The sequence below is a fragment of the Carettochelys insculpta genome, chromosome 9, assembly GCF_033958435.1.
Source record: "Carettochelys insculpta isolate YL-2023 chromosome 9, ASM3395843v1, whole genome shotgun sequence".
In the NCBI taxonomy this organism is placed as follows: domain Eukaryota; kingdom Metazoa; phylum Chordata; order Testudines; family Carettochelyidae; genus Carettochelys; species Carettochelys insculpta.
In genome coordinates, this window is record NC_134145.1 from 55095369 (window position 1) to 55122704 (window position 27336).

At 42.4% G+C, this 27336-nt stretch overlaps 1 protein-coding gene across 3 annotated transcripts in view; it reads right to left on the minus strand.

Moving 5' to 3' along the window:
* HMCN1 (hemicentin 1) overlaps window positions 1-27336 on the minus strand; it is a 312463-nt gene that overhangs the window by 134558 nt on the left and 150569 nt on the right. For all 3 annotated transcript variants that reach the window (XM_075002181.1, XM_075002180.1, XM_075002179.1), the window contains exons 23-36: window positions 24456-24583; window positions 21208-21480; window positions 19852-19947; window positions 19267-19461; window positions 17913-18043; window positions 16840-16987; window positions 16552-16678; window positions 11001-11155; window positions 7376-7654; window positions 4455-4736; window positions 3362-3470; window positions 2231-2400; window positions 1829-1983; window positions 840-963 (exon numbers count right to left, since the gene is read on the minus strand). In XM_075002181.1, coding sequence (XP_074858282.1) covers window positions 840-963; window positions 1829-1983; window positions 2231-2400; window positions 3362-3470; window positions 4455-4736; window positions 7376-7654; window positions 11001-11155; window positions 16552-16678; window positions 16840-16987; window positions 17913-18043; window positions 19267-19461; window positions 19852-19947; window positions 21208-21480; window positions 24456-24583 — 2372 coding nt within the window. The remainder of the gene's footprint in view (window positions 1-839; window positions 964-1828; window positions 1984-2230; window positions 2401-3361; window positions 3471-4454; window positions 4737-7375; window positions 7655-11000; window positions 11156-16551; window positions 16679-16839; window positions 16988-17912; window positions 18044-19266; window positions 19462-19851; window positions 19948-21207; window positions 21481-24455; window positions 24584-27336) is intronic.

Consider the following 27336-nt stretch of genomic DNA (forward strand, 5'->3'; position numbering starts at 1 on the left):
TTCTAACATGTTAGCTTTTTAATCACACTCGCTTTACACTATTAAAATGGCTACATCACACTGTACAAGGCAAAGCATTTTACCTTAGCTAGTCCACCTAGGTTCTAAAAGGTGGCAGACACACTAGGCAGTGACATACACTACTGCTGACAGGAAGGGTAGAGAAAAAAGACAAACTAGTGTGAGTCAGGATTAAAGCAGCTGGATACATAAAATGTGGCTTTAGAAACACAGGAAGAGCAATATTTCTATGCAGGCTGGTGCGGCAATTTCCTACCTAATTTAATATTATTGCATGAACTTATATCTTCACAAATCAAACAGATACAACAGAAATCTCAGAAAAATCACCATTTCTTATCCCTTTGCTCCTCACAGGTCTCAATTCAATTCCCACTGAAGTCACCAAAAAAGACATCACATGGTTCCAATGAAAGTTGGCTCAAGCTCTGGCCAGTAGTTTTGGAGCTCTGAGGTTCATGTACTTAAAGTATGGTCATTTATGAAACTTAAATGCAAATTGTTCCTGAACTTTCCTTACTCTCTCATATATTGGTTCATCTGGAAATTAGAATTCTCTTCCAGAAGTGTGAAGGTATAAAGACTCCTAACATAGGAGAGGAAAATGTTCCTGCAGAAGCTTGAAAAGAATGGTTGTTTTTGCAAGATTTCAGTCAGCTCAGTAATGCTAATAGTGCTGCCTTGCTTCCTGGCTCAGGAACTGAGGTTACTTCCTAAAGTCATGGAGACTCTTGGAGAGGACCTGAATGGATGTCGAAGAACCAAAAAAGCAGCTCTTTTAAGGAGGTATTTTTTATTTGAGGCTGAAACATCATTACCATGCACATGAAGCTGAATGTGCTGCTGGGCTTCTCCTGCAGCATTTGTTGCCACACAGGTGTATCTACCAGCATCTTCCAGGACGGCCTTGGCAATTTGCAGGATGCGGGCTGAAGACTCCAGCTGCCCCAAAACACAAAAGCAGGGTACAGTTTTTCACTATGACTCCTCACTTAGCCCCTGAGAAGAATGATACGGTACAAATTTACACTATATATAACATGTCATCTTCTTTTCAGACTGGTGCTCACATTTACAATGGAGACAGAGTCCAAAAGACTGGAAAGTCCCTGAGCAACAGGTTGGATGGTTGGCTGATACAGCTTTGAGAACAGCTGGGTGGCAAAGGAACAGGAAAAATTTGTAAAGCAGAAGCTGCAGGCAAAGAGGGCTGCTATGGCATGGGACTGCTGCCAGGATGCCAGAAGCCATTCCAGTCTACCACAGATTAAGGCAGTGTTAAGACCCACTTCTGGAGCTCATTGCCCAGGAGTTACAAGGGGAGGCATGGGCTTGCACCTGGTCAAGCCTCTGGAAGAGCCACCCAGATCTCTCCAATGTGAATGGCTGCCTCTCAACAGTCAGTAGAAGGTAAAGGTGCCAAACTGACGTAGAGTTGGTGCTTAGAGAGAAATTTAAGTCATCCTGCTTCCAGACAGCAAATGGGTTGTGCTACCTCAATAGCTATTCCAAAAGGAAAGACGATCACTTCCGGTACAGCTGAAAGGTAGAGACATTAAATCTACAAACTGAACTTCCTACAAACATAGCATATAGATTTCTTAGTGGAGGTTACACAACAAAACACGGTGGGTCAAATCCCAAATTCTTTTATGAGACAAAACTCCCATTGGCTTCCATGTGGATCTTTAGCATCTTCATATCATCACGTGAGATACAGAAGGAGGAGAAAACTAGTGTTTGTGTGTGTTTTAGTACTTCAGTGTAACTATCTATTTTTTTGTTGCCATGAAAGCACTGTGCTTACTTGAATATTTCCTTTGGCTGTGTTCACTGGCTGGCCATCTTTTAACCACGTAATAGAAGGGTTGGGAATACCATTGGTTACGCATTGTAATGTCATGGGTTTGTATACCACCACAGCTCTTTCAGAAGGGCCAGTGGATTTGATTGTTGGAGGAACTGCAAAACACAACACAAAGTTAAATCACTACATGAACAAATTTGAAGTGCAGCCTACAGCCTGTCTCATAATAATCAGAGCAATTTGTATACAATTCTACTCAATATTGTCACCAATTTAGCAGCACATTTCTACACATTTTTCAGTCTTGTATAGCACTGCAATGCTTTCTTACTAATGAAGAGATGCAACATTATTTTATTATAAAGTTAGTCTGCTGTTCTTTTTCTTCCATGTGTAACATACCATGCACAGTAATATCCACTTCCCTTTTATGGTCTCCTGCCTTGTTTGTTGCCACACACTTATAGCGGCCTGTGTCGGACACCTGAGCCTGGGAGATGAGAAGCTTGCGTCCGTTTAATAAGATCTTATATCCTTCTCCCTCTTCAATTGGCTGGCCATCTTTATACCACCTAGCATGAAGAACGCAACATCTTAAGAAATGTATTTTGTTTAAAGTGGGTGAGAGTCCACAAATGTGTTTCTATTTACTAGAAATAGGAAGCCACAGTACAACTAGATCTATTTTCCAAGGAAGCCTGAAGATATTATGCAGATTTCTGCTCTTTGGAGCTATGAGATGTAAGTAATGGCTTGAAGTGAGCTACCAGGAAATGGGGAAGCAAACATCAGAGAAGGGGAAAGGCAGGATGCGGGCAATAGGGGAGGCTATGGAATGTACAGTTGCCACCAGAGAAGAGAAGTAAATGATTCCATGCAAGAGGGATCATAGTTAGCAGAGGCTGGGCAAGGGTGGCAGGTGAGCCCTCCGCTTTGGGGTGGCAAGCCTGCCAGCCACACCCCTTCTGTCCACAGCCCTGTGGCCCTTGTGACAGAGCCCTGAAACCTCCACCATTCCAGCAAAAGGAAAAAACCCAATGGACCCTCCATTCTGGAGGTGCCATGGCCTGAAAACTCCAGCCACATTGGGCCAAGCCATCACCACCACTTCCTGAGCACCAAACCAAGCTGCTCCACTGGCTCCTCCGCACTGGATCAGCCCCAGTGCCTCATTGAGCTGGCAGTTTCCCCAAGCACTGGGCTAGACCTAGTGTTATTAGTTGGGCTGGTGACCACCTCCCATGGAAAGGGGGAAAGGAGACATCAGTAGGAAAAGTCATAAATAGAGTTCTGCCACTTTTTTTTAATCCAGAGTAGTCCCTGGAATATTTACTTTGGCATTTCCCGGGAGGTTAATTTTAAAAGAAGGGGGAAATTTTGAGCCCACAGAAGTCAGAGCTTTGCCAACAAGGCCAGGGTTTCACCCTCTGTGTTTTAGTCTACGATCACATGGCATGGTCATTGCATAGGGATTACTCTCAAGCCCACCTAAGCAAGTTGAGGAATTTATTACTGACATACCAACCCCCTTACATGATAGCCGGTGGAGGGGTTCCAGTTGCTGGACAATCCAGTTCTAACGGGCTATGAAGGATTACCATGTAGTCTGAAGATTCCCCTCCACCCTCCACAAGTGGTGGGACTGTAAAGTGATACAAAAACACCAAAAGAAACATTTAAACATCAGAAAAGTGTCAAGAAACAACCATGTAGTGTAAAACACATACCTCAGCACCCACCTCCCAATTGGGCAGGGTATTGGGTTCGATGTAGAGTTGTGCCCTTGCAATGAAAGGTTCCTTTACTGATGGTGTCTGCTGTCCTATTGTTTGTATTGCTCTTGTGTGGTACTCTACCTACCTATAGCCAGATTCCACCTACTCTATGTGTGGACAAAGGAAACTCAGAGCCTTCCTTGCCCCCTCTTCACAGGGCCCATCTGATCTGTCTCCTTTCCTGGGGGTGCATGGTATGCCAAAGGGAGTAGAAGAACAGGGAGCTGGCAGGGCTATCTGTCCCCACATTCACAGACCAGAAAAGCCATTCAGGGACAATAAGCAGGGCATACTGCATCTGCAAGCTTATGGGCCTCCAGTGCTCCCCTACAGTGGCGTGCCTCAGTATACATCTGTGCCTACAAAGCATAATCAAGAGCTTTAAAATAGTAGCACCTACAATGTAAACAGCCCTACCGTTCTGAGTGTTGTTATTTCATGACTAAAATTTATATGATTCATATACAGAGATGGGCCAAGGAGGCAATGTTCAGAACTGGACTTGAGTGAAGGTTTCAATGGAAAGAGAGAAACATTTTTTAAGGAAAGTTTAGGATTTGCAGAATGTAGGCAAAATTTTACAGGCAGCCTAAAAATTGAAGAAACCCGTGATATTATTTTATTAATTTTGTAGCTGTGACCATTCTCCTGTCCCTGATATTGAGATAGACTTGGAAGAGGTCTCTGTGCCCTTCCATGCGATGCTTGCAATCTCCTTCATGAAAACTGTCCCTGAAGTAGCCTGAAAGCACTAGGCAGAGAAAATGTGCAACAAGAGGGCTTAGTTAGATATGACACTGTTTTCATTCTGCAGCAAGTTCTGGAAATAAATTGTTCTGCTGCTCACACACCTAAAATTTCAACATTATATTTCATTTCTTTTTCTCCTGCTACGCTGGTGGCCACACATATGTACTGGCCATGATCAGCCTCTACAGCATTCAGGATCTCCAGTTTCTTCCCCCCAGACACAATGCGGAGGTTATCACTTGGTTTCACAGGAACACCATCTTTTAACCAGGTAAGAAGAGGAGGCGGGTTGCCAGCAGCTTTACACTCCAATATCAGTGACTTGCCAGCCACCACCTGCTTGTTCTGGATTGTGTCAGAGCTGCCCTCAATCACCGGAGGAACTACAGAAAAGGAAAAAAATATTCATGGCAAGTGATTAATTTTACAGCCAGAAAATGTACTAACAGCAAATGGGTCGGTTCCTCCCAGCCCATCCTGGCACTATGTAATTTTATGTTATGTGTTATTTTACGAGAAAAATCTTTCATCAGACCAGACTAGGATGAAGGACCTGTGGTTTGAGCATTGGCCTGCTAAATCCAGGATTGTGAGCCCAATCCTTGAGGGGACCATTTAGGGATCTGGGGCAAATAGATTAAAAAAAAAAAGGATGGTGCTTTGTCCTGCTGAAAAGGCAGGAGACTGGACTTGACCTCCTGAGGTCCCTTCCAGTTCTATGAGATGTGACTCTAGGTTACAGTTAACAATTTAATAAACAAATGCCATAGCTGTATGCTCAGCACTTTATTAAAAGACAATGAGATTCTGAGGCAAAAGAATAGAGCCCAACAGTCTTAACTCAGATGTGACACTGGCAGGGGTCATCTCAGGCCAAGGCCCCAGACTTCAGTAAACACTAACAAACACATAACTTTCAACCCATCTGGCTTATGTGTGTGTAAGCACAGTTAAAACAGTCATTAGGTATAAGAATGTGTTTCGACTTTATGGAATGCTTTCAGGACACTCCATGTATTAATCCTACTTTATATCCAGAGTTAAAAGGTAACATCTAAATGTTTGCTCTGTAATGACAGGCTGAACCTATCTCATCCGGCATCCTTGGGACTTGACCTGTGCTGAATGAGAGAACTTCCCAGATCACAGGAGGTCGAGATTGTCTAGCATATTACCAATGCTTCCACTGCTTACTGGGCTCTTAGAAGACATTTCGGGGTAATTTACAGCTAAACAGCACAGAACACAGACAGCCTGAGTGGTGGTTGTGAACACACTTTATGGGACCACAGGAAACTTTATAGCCACAGCCATGGTAAGTGACCACCCAGCTACTTAAAATCATGCTGGATTACAGCTGTTGCTGGATGAGAAAGCTCTGTATTAGAGGGGTTCAACCTGTATTAAAATTTTGCTATAACTAAATCCCACACTATCATGAGTTAGGCATTACCAAATGTGACATACCAGTTTATTACAAGAGGTGGTGTGTCTTCCCCAACAAAAGGTCTACATACATCAGACTAATCATTGTGGATAAAAGACTTGTGGATTGCTTCCCCCACAACCGTGAAGAAGGTACATACCCAAACCCTTGTCCCATCAGAGCTGAAATGGGAGGAGAAGGGAATAAAAATAAATGTTAAAGAGAGTTCTTGAACGCTGAGGGATGAGGATGCCTGAACTCTGGGGAACAAGGATATCTAAGCATAAGCAAAGAGTCCCCAATCGTTTTACCTGGGTTAGTCCAAAAGGATATACAGACTCTACTTACTATAGAAATTTTTATTACATTTTGAAATTTGACTGTAACTCTCCTGTGTGTGTTTTAACCTTGTTAATAACTCGTTTCCTTTTCCTAGTTAATAATTCTTTAGTTTGTTACAGGATTAGCTACATGCATTGTCTTTGGTTTGAGATGTGAGTAAGCTGACGTGGGGGTAAATGACTGGTTCCTTAGGAGTAGGAGTAACCTGATTATTATTGTGATTTTTTGGTGTAAAGCAGCCATCTACCAAGCAGTCATCTAGCTCCTTACAAACTAACAAATTTATAAGGTCGTGCGCTTTTGTGGATAAGACCCACTTTCATCTGAAGAAGTGGATCTTACCCATAAAACCTCATGAACTAATACATTTATTAGTCTCTAAGGCGCTACAGGACTGCTTGTTATTTGTGAAGGCCAATGTGGCTACCCTTCTGAGCCAACTACCAGAAAGTCTCGTTTGTCTGGCTGGCAAGATAGACCACAACATCCAAAGCTGTGACTTCCAGATAAGACTCTAATAGGCTAAGGCTACACTATTGTTTCTATTTTGGCATACATTTGTATCCTGAAATAGAAACCATCTGGCCAAACACTGCACTCGAAATAGCAGGGGTATTTCAAGTGTGGTATTGCGTTCCCAGTTTTCATTTTTAGTAAGACTCATAAAACGAGGCTTATCAGGAAGTTTGAAATAAGCACTTATTTTGAACTTTGGTCCAGTGTAGCCTGCACTGGGTTCAACATAAAATGCCTCAAAATAAGTTACACAATTTGTTCACACTTGTTACTGGCTTGGCAAAATGTAATTATAGAGAATTCAAAGGGTTTTGCCCTGCTCCTTGGCAGTCAGCCAAAAGGTTGGCATTCATGAGCCATTGCAGACACAATGTTCAGGAAACTTAAGATTCACTCCAAGAAGTTATTTTAGACAAACACTATGCAGGGTATGTATATGCACACGATGGGACGGAGGAATAGAAAGGGGGGAAAAGAAGGGATTTGTTGGGTGGGGAAAGTAATTTTAATATTTCCTATTTCTAAAAGGTACCAACTGACATCCTTCTTCACAGCTACATAAGCCATATTAGATATGTCACATGACAGTGCAAGCTTTCCCATGCTGCCTTGCTAATATGTGCCAAACCTCAGCTTCAGTGACCACCTCTAGGAGCATGCAGCTAAGGTGCTGAATAAGCATGTTTTATAAGCCACAACAAATGGTGAGCAAGCATGTAAAATACACTCTCTCTTTACCATAGACATCCACTTGATATATTTTTTCCGCAGTGCCAGCAATGTTGGTCACCAGGCAGGTATACTTAGCAGAATCCGAGACTTGAGCCCGAGGAATCTGAAGGAACTGTCCCCTGTCCACATACAGAGCTTCTGGACTAGAAATAATCAGGCGTCCATCTCTATACCATGTAATGGCAGGGGCTGGGATTCCCCTGGTTTCACATTCCAGCTTTATTAAGCTATTGAGCAGTGTGGATATCTCAGTAGTCATATTTCCTCCTTTAATAGTAGGAGGGACTATTTAAAAAGACAAAACACCACCATTAAAACCTTATTGCTAGAGTCTGCATTAGCAATTTTTTGCAGCTATAAACAGGTTAACCATAACAACATTAAAAGAATTAAAGAACTTTTGCACTCATAAGACCTCCAGCATCCTCAACATATTCAACAATGCAGTTATCCATGATCAGCACAAACATCTGTGGCACACTAGAAGCTCACCATACATAAGATAAGTTGAACCTAATAGGAAAGTAATAGAGAGATTAACAGAGAGAGTAGCAGATCCATTCCTGATCCACAGACCAGTTAGTCTACATTTTAATGGAGTGGGCCATTCCATTAATGACTTAAGAGTTTGCATCTTATTGAAGAAGAATTTTCAGTCTGCTTTGGAAAGAGAACTGCTGAACTCTCTTTCATATTCAAATTCGACACATTAACACGTGGTTTGAACCAGGATGCAAACTTTCTGGGACATTATAGGGGCTCTTTAGCATACTTGGCTTAATCTAATTCTTGACTTTCCCTCTTCCCCCCGGCCCCTCTGCTCTCTGATTTGCTCACGTTGACAATTTTTTCTGATTTGTCAACTTTGATTACTGTTTTTGGTTCTCTATGCCTTAAATACTGAGTCTGTTCTGGTAACGCTATCGTCTGAAGAAGTGGGTCTGTCCCTCGAAAGCTCAACACCTAATAAATTATTTTGTTAGTCTTTAAAGTGCTACTTGACTGTTTTTTGTTCTAACAGGAAAGGTTCACACCATACCTTTAAGGCACAGCCCATTCTCTCGCCCCTAATATGTCAGTTGGGTAAGCAACCTGATAAACTCCTTCCATGGATGCACTAACTACTCCAATAGGACATGTCCTGTTTTTACCCCATCTCTTGCAGACAAGTCTTGACCAGCCCTTCCACTGTTCAGTCAGCTAGAGCAGCCACTGAAAGCCGTGACCTATTTTTCAGAAGGGCTGAGAATTCAAGTGCTCCTGTTGACTACAGGGGGAAATGCTGGTTATTCAGCACTTCTGAAAATAAAGTCATTTATTTATAAGCAGAAACCAGCACTTGGAAGCCTTGATTTAGACTTCTCTTTTTGAAAATCTTGGTCCAGGGTTCCTCATCTCTCACTAGTCAACAGTACTTATATTTTTCTAGCAAACAAGCTTTCATGTCAAATTACCCAACATGAAGAGTGCACAAGTCTCTGAAAGAGGCTATAAAATACATTGCAACTGGCAAAACCTAAATTAACTGCTTTACTGCTCCTGAAAGTACCAGACACATCTGGCAAACACACACTTTCTCTGCTGTCAAACAAACACTGATTTTACACTTATTTCCATGGAATGTTCATTGAAAATGACAGCACAGAAAAATAGAGTGGGAAGGAGATGGTTAAACCAATGAGCAGGATGGTTGTAGATTACAAAATTATGACACAGCTTTATCCTGGTTAAATAATTCACATATAAAATAAACAAATCTATAAAATACGCTAAAGCCTACATAAATGCATCCTAATGTTTCAGCAAGTGCTTGAACATACAGCAAGCCAGAACAGTTGGATTACCTTTAACATACTGTCTTAGGAAATTATCAGAGTCAAAACTAGACTTCTCTTTGCCTCTTCTAGCCCCCATCTATATTAAATACTGGCAGCAGAAGAACACACCCATAGAAACTGACTACGCCAAGATAAAGTTGACAGTAACTACCAATACTCTCAACATTTATGACACCGGCTGTCATCCAGCGTTTAAATTCTCAGTTTCTCCATATTACAAACCTCTGGGGGAAAGTCCTTCTCAAAAATTTCACTGGAAGTATCTCTTCAACTCCAAAACCTTAATAATAAGTTACTGATGCTATAGGAAGGATTGGAAATGAACAATTCCAAATTTTTTTCTGTGGTGAATTCTCCTGGTTGTGTGGGAAAAGTCCTAATTAGCCAAGAGGACTAAAGAGCAAAGAAAAATAAAATCTAATTGGAAATTACACCTAGATGCCCCTGTCCATCTCTGAGCATCTGTCTATATCCTCAGGGTCAGACTCTTTGACATCAGTGGGATATTCCCTGGCCTCTTTAACTAGTTTAAATTTAATTTACCTCCTCCCTTTGTTTCCAGAGATTATGAATGGCTTTACTGGTCACATTACTTAGATTTTTCCCTCCACCTCTGGGCTCAAACCCCTCCACCCACTCTTCCTCTCTTTCCATTCTACTGAAGTCACCCTAATCATGGTCATTAGTGATAGTCTCTTAACTGTTTTGCCAGCACATCACTGTTTTCTTACAACTGTCAAACTGAACCTACTACAACTCACTTTCTTCCAGCCCCAGCGTAATCTGCTCCCAGCTACTGTATCTCTCTGCTCTCACTTCCCTGTAAACTCCTCCCATGCTGCAGGCTTGACTGCACCTCCACCGATGCTCCCCTTTCCAAGTGGAAGGCTCTCCTCTCGCTTTTTATCTGCCAAGCATCACATTTCTTTCAAATCTATTTCTCCCAGGAATCTTCTTACCCCTATTCTTGCCACCAGTATCTCCCATACACACCCTTACTTAAACCTGGCCCATCAAGTAGCCTGAACTGTCCCAGTTTGTCCACAGTCTCTCGCAAGGAAGATGCCTTATTCAGTTTGTAGGCACAAGGCAATTGTGCTAGATAATTGAGTCAATAATTAATAATAAATGTTACTGTAGTTAGCTGCCCTGAGCCAGATCCTCTGCTGACATAAATCAACATAGTTTCATGAAATCAATAGAGTTCCATCAAATGATGACAGCTGACAAATTAATGGAATTCTGTATATTCTAAATCATTCTTAGAATGCTTTTGAGGTGCTCTATATTCTAAGCCATTCTATGCCATCTTTTCTTCCCTGACCAGTTTTACCCCAGTATAACAACACTGGCTTTGTGTGTCTTACTTCTGATCTACACTGGCATAAACTGAGGAAAGTCAGACCTTCACTGTGTTAACACAAAACCCTAATTCTTCCTCCCACCTACACTCCCCTTAAAATCTATTAAATTAATCTAACTAGATAATAATATATTTCAACTGATATTAATTATGCTCCAAAACACTTTCAATAACTAAAAAAACAAGGGAAAAAAATATCCAAAGCTGGCGTAGGCCCCAATCCTGCAATGATTTATGCACATTTAACTTCATATGTCTAGGAAAGCCCATGGCAGTCAAAGGGATGACAGATAAATGTAAAGTTAAGGAAATCTACATTTCTTTGAAGGATTGGGGCCTTAATCTGCATATTATTTCCCAGCAAAAAAGACAGCTATTTTATTAAACAAAACAAAAGAATGCCTACTCCTAGAGAATTCTTTTAATTTACCATGGATGACCAGCTTGACTTCCTTGACTTGTTTGCCAGCTGCATTGGTCACACTGCATTGATAGCGGCCTTTGTCAAGTTTCCGAGCACTTTTTATGCGCAGAACTTGTCCTTTCTCCAGGAGCTCAACATTAGGATCTTCCAAGAACAGGGGCCTAAGGAAAAAGTTTATTTCATTTCCTGTCACTGTGTACTCCCTTATCTCCATACATGAGTGTTAAAATAACAAAAAAATGAAAAACAAAAAAGCAAAAAAACCCACATACTTTTCATCATAATAAAGAACATTTGAATAAAAATTGCAACAAATATTAAATAATATTTAGCACTAGAAGGGAAGGTTACTCACCTTGTGCAGTAACTGGAGTTCTTCAAGAAGAGTGGATGCTCCACTCTTAAGTCATGGTGCTTTCCTGGCACTTTTGATTGAAGAATTTCCTAGCAGTCCCAATGTGGGCCATGCACACATGGTGCCTGCCTTGTATTCCATTGTCCGTTGAAGTAGTGTGAGTGTGGCCCAGACCCTTGTGTTCCTTCTCTACATCAGCGGCTGACAGCTCTGAAGTAGAGGGAAGGAGGGTGAGTAGTGGAGCACCCACAGGGACACATCTCAAAAGAACTCTGGTTACTGCTCAAGGTAAGTAACCTTCCCTTCTTTAAGAGAGATGTCCCTGTGGTGCTCCACTCTTGGTGACTATAGAGCAGCGCCCTTTAAGATGTGACGGTGCTATTGAAAGGCTGTGGATAGCACTGCTCTGCCCACTTGTGTGTCCATTCTTGGACCATGAATGAGAGCATAATGTTTGGCAATAGTGTGTTGCAATGCCCAGGAAGCAACTTTGCAAATCTCTGAGAAGGGAATATTGTGAAGATATGCTGTTAACATAGAAATAAATCTGGTAGAATGTGCACCTACAGGGTGTGGGCAGGGTTTGAGTGCCTTTGATTTCCTAACAGGTGGATGCAGTCAGCGATCCATTTGAAAAGCCTCTTTTTAGATCTTGGCGTACCTCTGGACAGGTCTACTACAGAGATGCAGAGTAGTGGCATCTTTCTGAAGGGTTAGGTTATGTCTATATAAAAAGCCAACATATGTCTAACATCGAGTGTGTGCATGGATCTTTTGAATGAATTAGCATGTGGTTTAGGGAAATACATCGGGAGACAGAGAGGCTCTTTGAGGACAGTACTTTATGGTTGAGAGTGGTGGGTAACCTCATCCTTAAAAAATGTTGTGTAGGAGGATCAGCCATCTGTGCCCCATTTCACCCACACAACAGGAGGAAGTAAAGGTGATGAGAAACACAACCTTCAGGGAGAGATGCAGTAAGGAGCATGAGGTGAGTGGCTCGAAGGTTTTTGCCATGAGTTCATGAAGGAAGAGAGTTGGGTCCCATGGAATCAAAGGAAGTCTTCCTTTGGGATTGAGGATTTGGCGACCCTTAAGAAATCACTTTGTGGTGGAATGGGTAAAAAGGGAGATCAGACATCATCTGCCTTATGGTGGAATGTTCTGATTGTCACTAGATGTACCCTCAGGGAACTAAAGGAAAGGACCAACTGTTTTAGTATGATAAGACAGTCCAGTACCAGTGAGAGTGGTGCTTCCACTGCATCTATTTGCTTTGAGGCACGCCTGTTGATGAGTCACTACCATTTATGAGTATAGGTGGAGCCAGTGGAAAGTTTTGTGCTATGAAGGAGAACACATTGGACCTGGTCTAAGCAACTAGGTCGGCATGTTAGAGCCATGAAGGAACCAGACTGTGAGCTGGAGTCCTGGGACATCTGGGGAGTGTCACTGGCACTTTCCCTATATTAGGAGGTTCTGTTGACGAGGAAGAGGGATTGCGGGGTGCAACAACATATATATTAGGAAGGGGTATCAGGGTGTCTAAGTCAGGACAGGGCTATTAGTATGACTTTAGCCCTGTCTGTATGGATCTTCTGTATGACCCTGAAGAGGACAGGTATCAGCAGGAAAGCTTAGAGAAGGTGACCCATCCAGCTGATGAGGAACGGGTCTCCCTGTGATCATTTTCCTATGTCCAGTTAGGGACAAAGGAGGGTGCACTTGGTGTTGTGGGGAGTCATGAACAGATACATGGTCAGTTGTCTCCACATGTGAAATATGTGACATAGGACTGTAGTGTAGAGTTCCCACTCATGGTGTAGGGGAAAACACCTGCTCGGTTCATCTGTAGTGGAGTTATGTGTGCAGCTGAAACATAGATATTGTGGCAAATGCAGAAGTTACAGATGGCTTCAGTGTGCAGTGAGTGGGACCTGGCTCCCCCCGACAGTTTATGTAAAACATGCACGCAATGTTGTCTGTCATCACGTGTACATTGATTTTGGAGGAAAGGGGGAAGCGGTGGCAGGTGTTGTGTACAGCACGCAGCTCCAAGAGGCTGACATGCACAGTCATCTCCTCTGTAGACCACAGGCCTTGTGCCGAGCGATATCAAAGATGCGCTCCCCACCATACTTGGGAGGCATCTGTGATCAGTAGCACTAACAGGTTCTCTGGTGCGAAGAAAACCCATGGACGCAGGGTTCAGCATGTCAATAATTGTTTTGTGGTGGCTGGTAAAGTCAAGCAGATCCTCATAGGGTCTCTGTCCAGTTTGAACACAGTTTGACAGCCATACTTGGAGGCAGCGCATGTGAAGGCACGCATATTTCCCCACAGAGATGGATGCTGCCATATACCCCAGCAGTTGTAAGCACTTGAATGCTGTGGTTTGTGGGCTGTTGGAAATCATGACTATGAGGGATTGCACGGTGTAGAATTTATCTGTTGGGAGCATTGCTCAAACTTGAAAGAGAAGTCATCTGCTGACATTGATGAGATGGGGTATTACTGACTCATCAGCAGAGGAGGAGAAATTGCTCTGTAGGCAGCTGCAGAGATTTGGATTGCTTTCTGTGCGGACTGACATGTATAATGGAATCTCTTTTGTAGCAGCCCCCCATCCCCACCCCCCAGGCTGCAGTAAGGTCAATATACAGGGTCTGTCACAGATGGAGGCATTCACAGATGCCCATACCAAAGTGGTATGGCATGAGGATAGGGGGCAAGATAGACAGATCTTGGTGGGGAGTACTGTGTGCTGGAGAATGGACAGTGAGAAGAGAACACAGCCTCAACCCATCTTCCTCCTCGCTGGAGAACCATGATGGTGCCAGCAACGTGTTGTGTGGCATCAAGGTTCATGTGGGAACATCAGTGCTGATGAGAAGAGACTGCAGCGAGGAGATGATCATGAGATCGCTATGCAACATAAATGGCCGCAGTGCGGATGGTATTGGCACTGAGGTAGTTGGCAGAGTTAGTTGCATTGGTATCGCAGATGGAGCTGATGTGACTGGAGATGCTGCCATGGTGCTGGGTTTGGCAGACAGCACTGTGATGGAGATCAGTACTGCTTCTCAGGTGGTGCCATCACGGCCGAAATGGAGGCTGAGCCTGTAGCCTCAGTACCTGGGCAGCGGGCGCCAGAGGAGCCTGGGGCATTGTAGGTACTGAGGCAAGATGCCTTCTACAACGCTGAGGTAGATGTTCTGGGTGACCACTTCTTTGCAGTCTGTTGCCTGTCAGGGACCAGGAAACTCCACTTTTCAGAGGAGGCTTTAGATTGTGGAGACTGAGGCAGTGAAGGAACTGAATGAAGTAGGTTGTTCTCCAGAATCTGAGGTTGGCCTGAGGGATTTTTCCCATAAGTATTAATTTCAGCCTCAGGTCCCTTTCCCTTTAAGCCTTGAGCTTGCCGCAATGGGGACATTTTTGCTGTACGTGACCCTAACACAAACACAAACCCTAACCCCCAAGGCAGCGGACACATTGGGAGTGTCTGTTGGATACCAGCATAACGTCCCTGCAGAAGGACTAGTGGTTCCTGCAGAAAGACACCAGTATTTCAGTCCTGGCGAGCCCTGCATGATGAACCTGCAGACAGGAATTAATTTTTCCCAAGGAACTAACAACTCTGTATCTGGAAACTAACTAACTAACTAACTATGCATAACTGAATTATGTTAAACTTAACTATTTTTTTGTTTTTCTTTCAGAGGACTGCAGAGCTCTGTTGCAGGGACTGTTAAGAAAGGGCTGAAGAGCCTGGGCCATGCACACATTACTTCAACAGAAAACAGTGTGCAAGGCAGGCACCATGTGTGCACAGTCCACATCAGGAGTGGTAGGAAACTCTTTGATCGAAGGTGCCAGAACAGCACCAAGACCAAGAGTGGAGCACACAGCGGGAGATGTATTGAAGAAGAAGAGAACTTTTCCTGTTAAAATTGCTATACAGTTAGCTAGTATTATAGTATTATAATTATTCCCATTTTACAGAAGAAATCAAGGCACAAAATACTTAGGTTTCAACTAGGTCACACAGTATGTCAGTGGCAGAGCCAGGCATAGACAAAGATTACCTAATTCCCAGTCCCCTTCTCTAATTATTAGACCATAATGACAAAATGTCTCTGTTCAGTAGAGAAAAGCTATAACGTCCATACATCAAAGAATAACAAGCAACTGTCATGTCACGATGGCTGGTTTTGCTGACTTTATAAAATGTCGATGTTATTTTTTGACCTCTTTACAGTACCATCTTTTTATTTTTGGATAACATTTGTACTGCCAAAGTTTCTCTCCTAACTGGGCTTTCCCAACAGAAGAACTGAAGAACTGAGATGTGCACGCAGCAATACAGGTCACTAACTGGAAACATGTTTAACAATTTGCTGTGGGGTACCATACCCAAAAAAGATAGTCATTTTAGCAAAGAAGTGAATGCACTTTGAACAACTTTAAAACAATCTCTATGGAAGGACCTCAAAGAAGTGGCTGTGTATTTGTCTTGATTTGTGCGCTGTCTGGTTTCACTCACCATAAAGCTACACTGGATGTGCCACATTACTCAGAAACTGGCATTTCACCATGAACACCAAGTTGATACACATAGGCCATGTCTACACTAGCCAAAAACTTCGAAATGGCCATGTAAATGGCCATTTTGAAGTTTACCAATGAAGCGCTGAAATACATATTCAGCGCCTCATTAGCATGCGGGCGGCCGCAGCACTTCGAAATTGACGCGGCTTGCCGCTGCGCGTCTCGTCCAGACGGGGCTCCTTTTCAAAAGGACCACAGCTACTTCGAAGTCTCCTTATTCCCATCTGCTCATAGGAATAAGGGGACTTTGATGTAGCCAGGGTCCTTTCGAAAAGGAGCCCCATCTCGGCGAGCCGCGTCAATTTCGAAGTGCCGCAGCCGCCCGCTTGCTAATGAGGCACTGAATATGTATTTCAGTGCTTCATTAGTAAACTTTGAAATGGCCATTTGCATGGCCATTTCAAACTTTTTGGCTAGTGCAGACGTAGCCATAAGCACGCATAAACATATAATAATAATATGAGCTGTAACTGATCACAATAGCATACCACTGATTGACTAGTCATAAGCAGAATATGATCAATACAGTGCATTTACCTCCTCTCTCCCCCACCATAATGTCCTTGCCATAGACAAAAAGGAAGTACTTACTTGCCATCTTTGAACCACTGAATGACAGGAAAAGGAGAGCCTTTGACTTTACACTCTAGACTGGTTTCTTGGTGGAGGGTGACTGCAACTTCGCCTGGTGTGTCAGCCCCTTTTATGTTTGGTGGAACTTGGAAAAAAAATGCCACAGTGAGGACTAAACGTGGTTAACATGCTGAGGACTTATTGACAAGGGCACTAACTGGACAGGTTAATCATGGAGGCCATGACTTTATGTACTAAATAACGGGGGGGTTTTGGATTATCAGCTTCAAAGAGCATAGTACTAACCTAGCACATCTATATTAAATAGCTTCTCAGAACTCCCTGCTATATTAGTTGCTTTGCATGAATACTGTCCACCATCATCTGTAGAAGCTTTAAGGAGCTTCAGAATCTTCCCATTGTGCAAAATCTGGAGAGTACTGCTTTCCACAACCTTAAATAAAAATCACAGAGAGCAGCATTATGTGGTCCAAGTTACGTCAGTCAAACATTGCACCTGAATTTTGAAAAGAAGGTAGTAGTTTTTCTTAAATAATAATCTATCAATTTAATGTCCCTTCTCTATCACAGCCATAATACCTTCAAAGAACAATAAAAGTTGGCAACCATAACTTATACGTATTTATATAATAGGCAGATAACGGTAAGGCGGTACTATAATTTGCAGTTGTCTAATAATAGGATAATTAAAATCTCCTTTTTAGTTTCTTTGCTACCAGGCAAAATACTTGTCCTTCTTTGTAAAGTGCTTTAAGTTCTAAGATGTGGATGGTAACGTTTTGGAGGAAGGCTGAGGGCTGGTGTTCAGAGAAGCCTTGAAAAATGCTCTTTTCTGTTGCACTGATTTAATGAATAGGTAAAGTTAATTTTTTACCTGTAGATGGCAGATTATTGATGCTGAGTGGTCACCATTGTGATTGATGTGACCATATATTAAATTATTTACAAAGATACTTAGTGGTTTATATATGCATGTTTTTACTGCTGCTTAAATTTAAATTCTGTTGGTAGAAGGTATGATCCCTGACCAACGTAACTGTGTTGGAACAGATACAAGTTATATCTGCAAAATAGTATTTTTGCCAGTATAGCTTGTTTTACTTGCAGAAGGTGGTTCTACTGCTACAAATCTCAGCATTTCCAATATAGTTGTGTTCACATTAGAAGCATTTTCCCAGCATAATATATAAGTAGAGCATTACCAGTACATTTTAATCTATTTAAATTAGCTCTCTTCTCAAACACTCAACAAAAAGGCTTTAGAAAGCTAATGTGAAATCTGCTGCAATTGGCTTTTGTGTATTTATAGCTGTTATAGTTCACTTGTGATGAAATTAATACAAAGTAGTTGTGCATACCTCAATGTCATCTCTATACCATGTGATGATGGGAAATGGATTGCCTGATACTTCACAGAAGAGGTTCAAAGGCTGATTAACTAGTACAGAAGTATTTGTCACCTTTTCTTGATCTTGAATTTCAGGAGGAACTATAATAAATTATGGTACACAAAGATTTATGTAATCAAAATATCATGGACATAAACATCTAAGAAAGCAAAACCAAGATGTTATCTCAAAATTCTGCACATTCTTCCTCATTATCTCAAGTTTCTTCCTTGTAAATCATGTTTATTAATGCACATGTTATAGCTTTACCAACAGTTTAAGAAGCAGAGTAGACTGACTTGCCCCCTCCACTACTGTTTCTTTACAGTGAATCAGAGGGGAAGGTGGATGAGTAGTGGAATACAGGTGGTGACCATATATTCTCAACAACTGTAGTAAGGTAAGTAATTTCTCTTTCTTCAATGTAGTAGTGATAGTCCATATGTATATACCAGTGTGGTTAACTAGCAAGTGTTACTGAGAGGAGGATGCAGGTAGTATGGCAACTGGTACAATCACTGACCCAAAGGAGGCTTGGACCAAGGTGTAGTGTTCCATGAATGTGTGGATGGAGCTCCACATGGCTGCCTAGCAAATAACAAGGAGCATCCAGGAATGCCACAGAGCCCAGAGTCTATAAGAGAAGCAGACACCACCCCCATGATAACCACACTTAAGTTGTCTATGGTCCTTTACTAAAAGAATGACATGGAGGGAGACTGTATCTATAGGCTCTGTGTGCATCCTGTGCCCTCCCTTGCCCTGTTAAACAGAGCGCAAGAGGCAGAGGGGAATTAATGCTGCATGGGGCAGTGTTAAGTCCTGTGGGAATCTCCTACTGGAAATAAACCAGGTTAGGGCAGCAGTCCACTATACTGAGTAGCTGCTACTAGGATTCACTCTTTTCCAGCACCTGCTGTAGTAGGCCCCTTCCCAATGGTGTTGTAGCAACTTTGTGGGGAGAATGTCATTGAGCAGCTGCTTTTCCATTCTATCCTAAGTTCTCTGAGCGATGGTTCCCCTCACCTAAGTTGATGGAGAGCATATCTAGCACTTATTCTACAGCTGCTCCGGAGGCAAACATTTGGTTTTTCACATGTTATTTTACATGTTATTGTAAGGGTCATGGAAATTTATGGGTTGTCTACAATAAGCATTAGGTTATTTGTGTAAACAGAAGACGGGTTCTGTATTAAGCATGAGCAACCAGAACGAACAAATACTCAGATGTGCTCCCACAGCTACAGGCACGCATTTAGCATATGCAATTGATAAGAACAAAAGAGAAAATGCACTTTTGAAAATTACTCAACAACTTATTTACCATGAACCTTCAGATTATATTTTCTTTCTGTGCTTCCTGCTTCATTCACTGCTACGCAGATGTATTCCCCACTGTCATATGGTGTAACTGAAGCAATGATGAGCATTCTCCCCTCATCCACAATTGAAATGCCTGGCTCATTGCCGATCAGCTGCCTGCCATTACGTAACCATTTGATGGTAGGTTTGGGGGTACCTAAAGAGAGAAATTTATAGACCTTCAAGAAGCTTCTTGCTCATTGATATTACTTCAGAGCAGTGCACAGTAAAAAAATGTACAGTAGAAGCTTGGGGGCTAAGCTCTCCTTCATGCTCAGAAGTAGTCCCTGACACTCCAGCCATTGAGCAATGCAAAGAACCTTTGTCCTGTCATTGTCTTACCAAAATACAATGCCTAATTAGTAAAATTATTTATCAGCAAAGACCTTTTAAAGCTTCTACACACACAGTGCTTACTGTTATTTTTTAAGATCCTGGTGAGATGTTGTGGAGGAGGACTATCCATTTCTACCATTTCAAAGTACTCTAAGATGCCAGGCTAACAGAAAAAGTACAGTTATTAACCAAAATGGTGACAATTGCACACCTTTTGCTGGACATGGAAATGCTACACGTTCATTTGCAACTCTTTCTTGAACTGGAGTGTTGTAAGGAGGGTCAAGATCATCTACAGTAGGAGGTTCTAAAAGAAAAGCAGAAGCAGAGTAAATAAATCTTAGTTCCTCCTCCCAAATGTGAAAACATACCACATACACAGATAATTTACATCTCTTTATTCCTTCCCATTCACAGAGGATCTGATTCTTGTACCCTTATTTACATACAGTACGTGGTAGTATTCCAGCAGTCCCGTTTATTTCCCTGGGACGACTTAAACCGTAAACTTGATTCAGTGCAAATTAGGATTTCAGAATTAACTCCAAATTAGTTTGCTCTTACAATTACTGTATTTACTCTAAAGGCAGAGATGTTTCTGAAAAATTTGAAGGAAATAGGACAATCTGGTTTTGAAGTGTAGGTCATTAAAAGAATAATCCTGCTTTTAAATTTTGACTCTTCTCTAATGATTCTTTGTCCTCCTGTAGCTTAAAGATACCTTCCTACCCCTTCTGACTTTCTGTCTGGCATCTCTTTGAAAATTCACGAGTAGTACATTTGAAGTTAGTGAAACATTTTTGTTGTAGTTAATTCAAAACTCAACCGTTTCACTGTTTTCAATGGGAACTATTGGCCAAAACCTGTTCTCCCTAGTATTAATGCTCAGAGTACTGGCTTTAAGATTGCTATAAATGAGAAGTACCACCACTGCAGTCAATGGAATTGTACCCGTGTAAAGCAAGTGAGGAAAGGCTCAGACATCATGTTTGTGTGAACATGCTGCCCATTGTAGTCTGGTGCTTTCTAAAAACAAGTGTCCTCCTACATGTAGAGCTAACAGACCTGTTCCTATAGTTCAAAAGACAGACGTTTGTAATTTTTGAAACAACTGAGCCAGGATTTTAATGCACATATTGCAGGTATGTGGTTTATTATGGAGAGGATTTTGATCTCCCTCATAGTATCAGCCAAAAACAAGGAAGTTCCCTTCATAATTCAAATAATTAAAAAGCTTTGTTTTGTTTCATATTTTTGCAACCTAGCTAATATTTCTCCCCTGCCCCAGCTCAAAACAAAAAAATCGCAGCATATTACAACATTTGAAACACATATATAGATTTTTACATGAGTCAGGAAGCAGAGGCAATAGTGATGTTTCCTAACTAGGATCACTTACAGGTCAATGAAATCTAAGATCCACTGTATCATTGAGTCTACCTCTCTGAAAATGCAACGGTTTATCTCCCTACCACCAGCACCACCTCCACAAGAGATATCATATATTAAAATAAATACACATTTGACCACAGGTGCAAGTCCAAGACACAGACCATGTTATAAATACCTTGAACTTGTATCGTTATCTCTGATTCATCACTACCAGCTATGTTACTAGCAACACACTTGTAGATTCCAGCGTCGGAGAGCTGGACTTTGCTGATGCTCAGGGTTCCATCTGGATGGCTGATATACTGTCTTCCATCTATTAGCATGGTGTGTCTGCCTTTGAACCAGACGACTGTTGGTGGAGGGACCCCTTGAGCACTGCATGGTATGTCAAACTTGTGACCAACTTGTACTTTCATAAGTCGAGGTCCACGTTGTATCTTTGGAGGAACTAGGCAAGGCAAATAAATACAATGTCGGATTCTATTCTTTAAAGCATTAGATTAATAAAAGAAAAAATTAAGTCGAAAGGTAAAAGCTTCAAATAAATTCCTGAGAGACACAAGGGGTTTTTGGACACAGATCAGGGAGCATGTAAAAAGTAGATCTGGCGGACAGTTAATGAAAGAAATATGTCAGGGTTATCTTTTCTGAAAATACCTTTGCCTTACACAATGCAATTTAAAATCTCTAAGTAACACTAGCAATCAGAACTGAATGTTCCTGCAGACAAAAATTACAGTCTGCCATTGCTTAAGTCACTTGGGGGGACTCTACATTTGAAATCCTATACCATTATTTCTAAAGACGTACTGTACTCTCATTCTTCCAAAGCACATTGTAGAGAGCTCCTGGGTACTGGCTGTCAATAGTACAAACCAATTCAAAAGCTTTAAGATAATCAATTACAGTTGTTCTTTGACATTCTAACTTTAATCGTAGCAATGTATGTTCCCAGACACAATTCAAACAGCAAAATAAAATATGGCTGGAATAGATAGTGCTGGTCCCAAAGAATAAAAGGCTGATATAATTCAACATTATAATTGCCATGCACCAATGCTTTTCTTCATAGGAATCATCAAAAATAGAAAGACTCATAAATAGAGATGTAAATTTGTCATGGAACTTTTAAATCAAAAATCACAGAGCAGATGCACTAGATGTAGCAATAGTCATGGTTTAGGGACTGCTCTGTATATCTGATTTTTAAAAAGGGCCACGACAAATAAAATACAAGGATATCTCTTCAAAATCACAGCTGGCCAGTATCCTCCTCCTCCTCCTCCTCCTCCTCCTCCTCCTCCTCACCACTGGCTCCTCCTCCTTATCCCACAGCATCACCTTCTGTTCCAGGAACATAACCTTAGTCCCAGCCTGAGGAAAAGAGGAGGCCCCAGGGAAGAGAGTGGCTTGGAGAGAGACCCCACTGTGCACTCATCCTGGGCATGGGCAATCATGACTCCTGTGTTCCTTGGGACTGAGCACGGTGGCTAAGGAGGAGTCTACCCGATATTCACCTACAGGAAAGGCAAGTGGCAGCTCCTGTTTCTCATGGTAACTGAACCTGAAGTGGATAGTGATCTACTCTGCACTCACCCTGGGCAGCAGTAGCTCACGTGTCCAGAGGGGTCAGGGGCAAAGAGCAAGCCTGCCCCAAATTCATCTAGGGCATGGGCAGCCATGGCTCTTCAGTTGCATGGGATTGGGCCTGTATCCCTACTCCAGGCATTGTGGCCTGGCACACTGGATTGCAGTGCCTACTGCCTCTCAAGGCAGGTGCCAATGTGCACCATCAATAGAAACACATGTTGCATACTCTGGGTTGCTGCGGACACTCAGCTAATCAGCTAGGTCGCACCCAATTCTCTGCTGGGCAGCTGCCCAAGTGCTCGTTTTTACAGGGAACACTGGCAGTGACTAAGTAATGTGCCTGAAACTAGGAAAAAGGATCATGCCCTCTAGTCCAAGTGGACAGGTCCTTATTCCATAGTTGACTGCCTCTGCCTACTAGTATACAGAGTGGAAAAGGAAGGTGTGTTCAGAGGGGTTCATGTTTCACAAATGAAGCTATTATCTTAACTGTCCATGTTTACTTGGCCTATGAAAGCAAATCCTGCTGTTTGAAGATTACAGATTATGCCGACCCCTTGCAATAAACTGTATGGAAAGGAAGTTTGCCTCTAAAACCGCCTATATAACAATATATGTATAATATGTATATTATATATATACAATATATATAACAATATATAACATATTTATAACATATAACATATATAACACACATAGGTATAATGTAGCTATGCTCTGAACAACCAAATGTACATATTATCTTCCATTGCATGATGAAAAGGATATTGATTTTACAGGTGATGTTAGTAGGAAATTGTTTATAGAATAAATTGTGGGTTTTTTAATTTTTGTAAGTCAGTAAGAAATTCTTCCAGTTCCATTGTAAGAGAAATTGCTTTCCCTGAAATAAATTGTTCTTTGTGTAAGTGAGGAATGTGGGAATGTGAAACAAGGGACAGAAAACACAAGCACCAGATTGTCAAAATGGTTAATGACACGGTTTGAACTCAAGTGTTGGTGAACTTCCAGGTGGCCAAAGACAGGCAAAATCCTTCCCCCCATGTGTCTCTTATGCCCTGGGGCACTGAAGCCACCTACTTCCTGCTCTTCCCCACTCCCTCCTCGCACTTTCAAAGTACTATGAATCCACTCATCCATACTCCACCCCCCTTCTTCCCCCTTCCTTCCAAAGCTGGAACAGCCATGGGCAGTGTTCTGGCTCTGGGAGGCAGGGGGAAGCACGAGGATGGAGCATCAATCAGCAGATCTGTGGTGCTCCAAAAGGGCTGGGAGAGGGAAGAATATGAAGTTCAGGCTCCTGTGCCTCAGTGGGTGAGAGGCTTGTGTGAGAAGGGGGCAAACAGGAGATCCATGGGCTGGAGGTGGAGCCCCAGGGGGGCCTCATGTGACCCACAAGCCGCAAGTGACCCACCACTAATTCAGGCACTTAAATTCTGGTTCAGGGGTCAACAACCTTTCTGGGGCAGAGTGCCAAAATTTGACCTTCTGACTGCTATGTACAGTCGAAGTGCTGGTGACACTTTTTAACGTCTCTAATAGTCCTGCTTACAATAGCTTCATTAATAAATAAATTAAGACGCAGAGCTTTCCTGTTGAGGTGGTGGTTGGTAACATTAGCTGGTCTCTTGTTAATCCACAGGTAGCATGGCTTTGAGCAAACTCCCAGCTGCCTGGGGAAGGTCGGGTGGGGCTGAGATCCTGCCACACGTGTCGACGAAGATTGGCTCCCCTGCAATCTTGGCACCTGTACCAGGGGTTGCTGACCCCTGATCTACTTGCTTCGCTAGTAAGACCTCGGGAAGGGATTATTCTTGTAAGTAAGTAACTTACCACGCACATTAAGCTTTACTGATTGAGTCACATTTCCAGCAATATTTGTGGCCATGCAGATATACATTCCACTGTCTGAAACTCGTGTCTCAGTGATCTTCAATGACCCTGAGGGAAGGAAGGTGTGTCTGGAAAAATAGGAAACAGGTCTAACTGTATAAATATTTATTGAGAGAAGAATGAGCCTTACTCAGACATTACCAATAAATATCAGGAATGAAAATAATCCTGTTAAACATGGCAGTTAGTGCAATTAAAACTGGTTTTTATTTAACTATAATTGAGATTTATTGTTCCTAATTTTTCATAGCTCATTACTGAATCAAAACATTCAGAACACAAAGCAAATCATCTGAAGCATGGCCAGATCCACAGGACAAACTATAAATGTTTCAGATACTCACAGGACTCCTTCAAGCCTATTCTTTTTCTATTGTAAATAAACCTTTTGAGGTATGGGTGATTCATGGGATTGGTAATAAGATATGGAACCCTTTCACCTCTAAGTCATAAGCTCAAGTTTAGCTCAAGATGACAAAAGATTACTATTAACTAATTGTTCACCATGTTCAGTCCATTTTGTGGTGACTGCCTAGGGAATAAGGACTGTCTTGTAGCTAAAGCAATAATCAGAGACTCAGCAAGGCTGTGTTTCATTTTGCGAGTCTGATTTAGTGTCCATGAGCAAGTAACGTAAGCAGAATGAGGGTAGTAATACCTTCTCAACTTCAAAGAGATGATGTAAACAAAAAATAATAAATATACGTGAGGTGCTACAGCAACCGTACAAATGACTTCACATTCCATTCACAAGACCAAACATCACAAAAACCACCAGCCCACCTGAATTGCTAACTGTGTTGGAGTCTCAGGAGAAAGAATAAAACGTGAGGGCCAGACTTTGCCACTAAGACCATGTTTGCACTACATGCCATTTTCACCACTGTGTGGTATGCAGGCCTGCTGACAAGGTAGGAACAAAAAGGGCCATTGTCCTGGGCCCAGCAATTCAAAAGGACCTGGGACTCCTGGCTCCCGTGGTCACTACTGTGCAGTGGTGGCAGCCATTGTCCCAGGCTGTTTAAATTGCCTCTGGAGTGAAACAGAAGTGAGTTCCAGACAGCTGTGAGTGCTGGGGGTGGAGGGCCTCATGGGGCTGAGGCCATGCCCTTTCCAAGGACATGGAGCCAAGCTCTCCTATTGCCCTGGGGCCAGACAAAGCTGTTGGGACCCCAACAGTGTACATGTAGTTACATGCCAGCTTAAAACACCCCCTGTTGACAGTGCAGTGTGTGGCTACACATATCAGTGAAAGGCTCTGGCAGTAAGACTTCAGCTGCTCTCCACTGCCAGAGTCTTTCTCAGCAGCAAGGAAATTCTGTGGCAGGGGAAAAGTTTGAGGCACCGTTCTCTATCATGGCCATGTTCCACTGCCAGAGCCTTTTCCTGTGTCAGGGAAGAGCTCCAGTAATGGGGAGCTAACAGGTTTTCTCTGCTGTGGAGAAGAGCATCAGCAGCAAGAAGCTTCCCTGATGTCCCAACATTTGCCTTGGGAGGAGCTGCGTTCCCCACTGTCAGAGCCCTTCCCTGCCTCTGGAGTCTTTTCCTGTGAGGGGAAAGGATCCAGAAGCAGGGTACCACATTGAAAACACAGCAGTATGGACAGGACACGTGCTTTGGACTATTAGAGAATACATAGGATATGTACTCCAGGTACATACCCATATCTTTCAGTCAGGTCCTCATTGGGTACCCCATGCCTCACCATCCTGCTACTGTATATGTCTGTACTGGTGCGGGGGGGGCAGGCTATGTGTGTATGTACACTACATGGGAATGCGGCCTGGGCTGGGGACTCAACACTTAACTTTAATGTATGTAAATCTCTGGGAGGTTCTAAAAGGGCAGAGCACACTCTTCTCTGTGTCTGACCAGCTCTGCTGGCTAGTTTGGTGTGGAGAAGTCCCATACTCCTTTAGAGGTGGATTGAGGCACTGATGGTGTTAACTGGCTCCCTACTCAGGGGAACCAAACCAGTGTCTGCCCTTAGGTTGGGGTACGGGGGAAGAAAATGGCTCCTTGGCCGCTCTCTAACTCTGTACACCACCACAAGAGCCCGGGTACAATCTGGCCCAGAATTAACTTGGGGAATAAACCTCAGTCTCTGCATAAAAATACTGATATACATTAATAGGCCATCCTGAAGAAACCTGGCACCACTGTGGCCAGAGAAAGAACTTCAGTCTCCAGGCAATAGTTGGACACTTTTCATAAGCTGTAAACCATGTTTGCACATCTTTAAAGCCAGCTGGGGAGTTTCTGATTCCAAGGTACAAAAGCAATAAGTGGATGCCTGCAACTACTTTTAAATTCATATATATTCATTAGGAATACATATTTCATATAATGCAGACAAGTCTCCCTATATTTCAGTGATGAAACACATAACTATATAAGAAAATGAAACTTTTAAAGATTTAGTATCAAGCACAGATGATCAGTTCTGGGCACCTCCACAGGATTAATATTAAAGAATAATAATGAGGTGACTGTGCACAGAAGGCTATTTGGACTCAGCCTCCTGAAAAGTGAAACACTGTGGTGACTTCTGAGGCTTGTACTTCCTTATTATTGCACATTGGAGTATGGTATATACCATGACTGAAATATGGCTTCAGTAATGTTCAGAGCTTTAAAAGATAAATATTTAGAATTCTGTTTCAAATTGGTTATTTATATCTATGAAGTGCTTTGTGATACATGTTGTAAGAAATATACTAGACTACAGAAGAATATGGAGGCTTACAAAGACAACTGAGGGACTTAACAGGAATGTAGAATTTAAGAGATGGAGTCCCACCCTGCAATGATCTCCCACAAG